The sequence below is a fragment of the Teleopsis dalmanni genome, unplaced genomic scaffold (assembly GCF_002237135.1).
Source record: "Teleopsis dalmanni isolate 2A unplaced genomic scaffold, ASM223713v2 unscaffolded_contig_2680, whole genome shotgun sequence".
Lineage (NCBI taxonomy): Eukaryota > Metazoa > Arthropoda > Insecta > Diptera > Diopsidae > Teleopsis > Teleopsis dalmanni.
In genome coordinates this window covers 276-6493 of record NW_024034062.1, presented here as the reverse complement: position 1 = coordinate 6493, position 6218 = coordinate 276, and the positions used below count along the sequence as shown (strand labels likewise).

The 6218-nt window shown below is 27.8% G+C and overlaps 1 protein-coding gene across 1 annotated transcript; it reads right to left on the bottom strand.

Moving 5' to 3' along the window:
- Positions 1-986: 986 nt before the first annotated feature.
- On the bottom strand, positions 987-5619 carry LOC119664808 (leucine-rich repeat-containing protein 4C-like). Its single transcript, XM_038074206.1, has 7 exons — positions 5371-5619; positions 3856-3999; positions 3594-3713; positions 3427-3517; positions 3182-3367; positions 1850-2005; positions 987-1775 (listed from the first exon to the last, which is right to left on the bottom strand). The coding sequence occupies exons 1-7, from the start codon at positions 5557-5559 to the stop codon at positions 1612-1614; spliced, it is 1050 nt and encodes a 349-aa protein (XP_037930134.1). The 5' UTR covers positions 5560-5619; the 3' UTR covers positions 987-1611.
- Positions 5620-6218: the final 599 nt, after the last annotated feature.

Below are 6218 nucleotides of genomic sequence, written 5' to 3'. Positions count from 1 at the left end.
CTACCCACCCACTTTCCTACTCATGTAATCGTCTTGTGTATCCTTTCATGTTATCTGCTTGCAGGTCCCAGCGGGTTACAACAACAACAATATCGGGTGTCTAAAGCGTGACTCTGTGTTTTTAATTTAGGAGCGAAAGTTTAACTCTTGGTGCTAATAGTATAAAAAATTGTGTAAAATTATATGTATTAAATTAATTTTAAAAAAAATTTTTAAGATTACTGATAATGGCTATTTGACAATATTCTAAATTACTATATTGTAGTCAAAAATATCAATTAATTAATAAATTAATTTTTTTTTTCATTTTTATTTGAAAATATTTAAGTTTATGATTGACTTTAAATAAATTTAATTGGAATCAAATTTAAATTTGTTTTTTTTTACATTAAAATAAATAAATTTAATTTCTGTTTTCTAATTTACTTCCTAAACTAAATAATAATTAGATTTCTTTGAAATACTAAATATCTTCAGACGTATATAAATATATAGTTATTGTATTATTCATATATTATACGATATGTGCTTGTAAATATATTTTAAATAAATTTGTAACAAAGCTTTAACATAGTTTTAATAGATATATCCGTTAAGGTAGTTATAAATTATTTTTAATAAATTAATTTTTACTTATAATTATTTAAGACTTTTTACCTGAACTCATCTATAAATTTTAAATGGAAACTAAAAGAAATTTATTTAGTCTAACAAAATTATTTGAAAATAAATTATTTACCTTTTTTCATTTAAGATAAGACCATCTTATTTTATGTATTAGCATTACATTTAAACAAATTTAATTTAATGAAGTTTATAATACAATAATTTAACTTTTTATTTGATAGAAGAACTAAAGTACTGCAAGTCAGTGATACTCAACCTAAAAGGTTTTGCGGATATATAAGTTTTATGTAGTCTGTATATTTTTTATTAGTTAAAAAATATAAAATAAATTGAATATATTTTTTCAAATATTATAATATTTGATTTTTATTTTAATTTCTTTGAAAATACTCTAAGAAATATAAATAGCATTTTAATGATCGGTGGTAGTAATGCCGCGGACTGGTGGTTGAGATACGCTGATCTAAGAAATAGTAATTATAGTCTGAATTAAACATTTATCAAACTAATAATCCTAATAAAATAATTGTATTTTTTTTTCTTATTATATATTTGGTATATTGTATTTTAAATATTAATAACAATTACAAATTATGTTAAATACTTTGTATTAGATTAAAATATGAAAAATGTTCTTAAAAAATAAAGGCACTTTGAGTTTGGCATTTAACGTCTTATCGGTTTCATGTTTGCTTAATGGAGTTATTGTACAAATACTACATTACAAGTAATTACTAACATTATCTAACATCAACATTATTAGTTCATTATTAATAATTAACTATTACTAATATAATTAACTAAAATAATACTTCATTTTCATTTTATTAGTTTAACAACTATTTTTGGTAGTTGCTGCATGTGGCAAACTTAAATCTATATTACAACTACTATATTATGTATAACAATTATGAATATGTTTACAACAATGTTTATAATTATTATATATTTATTTCTAAACTTTAAATAATTTATATTTCATTGCTACGCATTATCACAACGTAAAAGTTCATTCTCATGACTGTTTACATGGCCATTGTGTATGGCATTAGCAGGTGACACAATTAATTCCTTACGATTTTTAGCTAAAATTTTCTTCTTATCGTTTTTCTTTCGTTTCTGTCTTCGATGACAACAGCATATCACAACTGCAATGGAAAATGTTTTAAAAAATAATAATAATATAAATATTATTATATGTTATTCGTAGCTATATACTTACTGAGCAGCACCAATATACCACCTCCAACACAACCAGCAATAAAAAACCAAGTGCTACGCGCTTCTTCCAGAGCCGCAGTACGCTTACAGCGCTCAAAAGTAGTCGATTTAATAGTTTCGTTGTAAGGCAATGGGCAAATATTAAGATCAAGAGAGTCTAAAAAAAGTATATATATTTTTATGAGTTAAGTATGGATATATATATTCTATATATTAAACAATATATATAACAATATTATAGTCGTAGAATAACGTAGAGAATTTTTTAGATATAGATTTTAAAGAAAAATAATGTTTCATGTGTTGTTGTTGTTGTAATAACCCGCTGAGATTAGCCTGTGTAGTTTCTTTGGGGGGTTTTGAACGACATTTAGTGATCGAGGTCGACGAGTGGCTCCCATGCAGCAAGGACTGTCCGAGCACAATTGTGATTTGGATATAGCCATGTGCTAAACAGTTACTTGTCACGTATAAACACGTCCATTCCTAATGTGTGCAGCTCTATCCCCCATGACGTCGCCTATCTGCTCTTTTGTCTCACTGTACACACTAATTTAAGTCTAATCGAACTTTGGACTCATCCATATGAGGTAGCGAGGTTTATACGACTGGACCCTGATCGATTTCAATTATATCCTCCCTCTTCTTTTTCTATTATCCCCTGAATTCTAACGCCACACATCCACTCCCCTACCCATTCGTCTTGTAATCCTTACATTTTATCTGTGGCTCTCGAACGTAGACTCGGCCGTTGTTGGACCTCTCTAAGATTTGTTACAGTTACATATTTGTTACATACCTTTATTGTTATAGGTAATTAACAACAGAAAGTAGACACTCTTATATGTGAATTTATTCAAATAGCATTTCTTTATATAAATTACATTTATATAAAGATTACATTTAGTTACAGAATAGTTCAATAATATATTAAAAATAAAAAAAATTCATATAGACTTACGAGTAGATACGATTAACAAATAACTAAAAATAAAGCAATGAAAATTTTCGATAAGATTGGTAAGCACCAAAATTGCACAATCAGAAATCTCAGAAATCTGAGATAAAAGCTATGTCGTATTGACATTCGGACACAAAAACATTTTAATGAACCTAGACTTGTCCTACCCTGTGATATCTCCTGCAATACGTGTCTCTCTCTCGAGGAAAGGACACCAGAACACCTGATGTGTCTGTGTCCAGGTTTGGCCAGATCGTTTAAGGACTTTAAAACAATTTATTTTTCAATTAACAAAGATGTTGAGAAGTCGGATCCGGAGAAACGGGAATTTTAAAAATAACGATATAGCAATTTATTTCAAAAATAACTTACCTCTACAAATTGGTACAAATTTTGTATCTGCATCCACAAATCGCAAGTGATTATTAACTTGCTGACATGAACAAATTGACATATCTGTTTTAGTCAAATCGATACTTTTTAAATTGCACATATTGGCAAATTTACTCATAGTGAGTTCAGTCAAAGGATTTTTTGATATATTAACATGCCAGATATCTAAAATAAAATAAATGAATCAAATAAAAAGAAATGTAATAATTTAATTAATTACATACTTGGTACTATACCCAAGTCAGGCAGATCGTTAAGTGCACAATCAGCTAAGTTTATATATTCTAAGGGCGCTTGTATAGGTTTTTGCAAAGTCTTTAGGGAAAAAGAAAAAAAATAATTGCATATTATTATAGTTAAATATTCTAGTTTATTAACATATAACAGTTACCTCTAAATCTCTGTCTAAATATATAAGTTCATTACTATCTACATATAAATTACGTAGTGAGGGTAGTTGAAATATTTCTAATGGGATTGTCATGAGTGCATTGTTCGATAGATCAATTTCCTGAAAGATATTAATTAATTTATATATCATTTTATGACAGTGATATGATAAAGTAATATATTTTTCAACAAAACAAATAATTAATTTTTTTAATTTTCCATTTTGTTTGCATTCGAAATGCAATAAAATAATTTGGAATTACCTGTAATGAGGTGAGAGCTCGAAATGTGCCCGGTTCTACCGATTGTATCATATTTTCATAGAGCAGCAAGTACTTCACCTTTTTGTAATGTTGAAATGAATTTCGTTTTAATTTTTTTATGCGATTGAATGATAAATCCAATATCTGTAATTAATTAAATAGTTACAAAATTATTGTGCTGCTTTAGGTAAATTTAACAAAATTGCTTTAATTAAAATTAATGAAATAATATGTGAAAATATCTGAAAAAGATAAAAGATAATTTTTGTTATGTATTGGTGAAATTAAGTCTGAACGTAAAAGTTATGATATACTCATTCAATTAAAACTAAAAGTAAGAATTTAAAAAAAGAATTAGAAAATTAACAATAAACTAGAAATATAATGAGGCTCATTTTTCGCGTAATAGATATGTTAAACAACAAAATAGACATATGTGAGACAGTGAAAATCTAAAAGTAATTTTCAGATTTTCATCATATCCATACAACGTAACAAAGTTTGGTCTGGAAGTGTGATAGTCCCGTACATATTTGACATAGGTTAGATTACTGGGGAAGTCCGAAAACGTACTTAGACCATTAGGTCCATTGTGATACCCTGGCCACGAGCTAAGGAATAGAATTCAGCTCTCTTAATGAATTGAAAAAATGGGCGACCCTAAATAGGAGAGTCTGTAACAGAAGGTGTGTTGGTAATTCCTCTTCGTCATCCTCCATGCAATGTCTACAGAACAAGGAGGTCCTGATATAGAGCTTCACGGCATGTTTTCCCAACGGGCAGTGTCTCGTAATAATTCCCACTTTCTGAGATCTATCTTAGATATATCTTAAATCTTAGATTTGACATAACAAATATATAGAACAATGTGTCAATTCCGGTACAACCGATCGGTACAGCCACATTATAAAGTGTTGAAATTTCTCAGAATCAATACAACTAAAACTACAAACTTAAAGAATATGTGACGTTTTTGTAGAAGAAAAAGTAAGTGATGGATTGAAAATGAATATCACCAATATTAAAGGTGATATTTAAGAACTAACTGCATTTTGTAAATTCTTGAAAATCATATTTTTAAATTTAAGCTAAATATTTAAAGATACATTCTGAGTATTCTTCTAAACAAAATCTATGCCATAACTGGTTTTCAGTAAGTGATAGTGTGAATCATGCCCGCATTTGTCCACTTAAGTAACGCGACATGTCTTTGTGGGTTAATTAAGTTTAATTGAATATCGCTGAAATTTTGTTTGTGCTTATGACAAAATGCTTACTTAAGACGTATATAGAATATATTTTTGCTTTATCTTGAATTGAATTTCTTTTGAATTCAAGTAAATTGACCTTTTAGAAACATCAACCACGTGGGATCAAATAAAAATTTAGCATAAACTCAGCAATTAGCTTATGCAAATCAACAAAAATCCATTTTCAAGTCAAAAATTAACTCTTGCATATATTTAAAATAAATGACAAATTATTTAAAGATATATAATTTAAAAAAGTACTTACCTCGACACCTGTCCGAAGATATTGTGGTACTTCCTTAAGATTCATATCGTAACATTTTGCCTTTAGTAGTCGGTTCACATGCAAGTGAGTACAAGTCACCTTTTCTCCAGACACAACATTATCGAACGCTATCATCTGTCTCAGTAGAATAAGAAACACTATCCGAGAAATGATGATGCTAACTTCCATACTGTAATTCAATTGAGAAACTTGAATGAATTATATTTAATAAAAAGGATGAAACTTATAAATAAAATATATGATGAAATTTGGGCTCTTTGTGTCATAAGTCTTTGATTTTAAAGTTTATTTGTAAAATGTGTATGAATGAGAGAGGATATTTGATACTGATATCTAAAAGGTAGTTAAAAACAATAAAAGAGTTAGTCGTGCGCTACAGTGCATGTGTGACCCTTTGAGTTATCTATAAAGTTGATTATTATTGCAGAGTAGAAAATATAAAATCATTATATTAAAATCATATATGAAATCATATATTAAAATATATTTTATTCAGAATTATATATTGTTAGTATAAATTTGTGAATTAATATCTTCTAAAAGGCTATAAAGTGACAAAGCATTAAAACTTTTTAATAAGATAGGTGTGTATAGATATATATATGAAAGAAGAAGATATATAGATACTTACACGCTTATACATTAAAAATCTAACAATTCTGAGCAGAGGTACTTAACTATTATGTTCAACCGCACTATCGAGGTAAGTTGTCGTTGAATGCCACCTCGAATCAAAGTTAATTCTTGGTACTTACAATTTTAAGATGTAGAGTAACTCTCAAATCTACTATACTCACATTTTCATAAATGTGCTTATTATATTCTTA

Bases quoted from the DNA above. Each gene is read 5' to 3' on its own strand.
- LOC119664808 (XM_038074206.1), bottom strand. From the start codon at position 5,559: ATGGAAGTTAGCATCATCATTTCTCGGATAGTGTTTCTTATTCTACTG. The intron at 4,000-5,370 runs GTAAGTACTTTT...AATTAATTACAG, and splicing joins ATCTTCGGACAGGTGTCGAG to ATATTGGATTTATCATTCAA. The intron at 3,518-3,593 runs GTAACTGTTATA...TTTTCCCTAAAG, and splicing joins ATTTAGACAGAGATTTAGAG to ACTTTGCAAAAACCTATACA.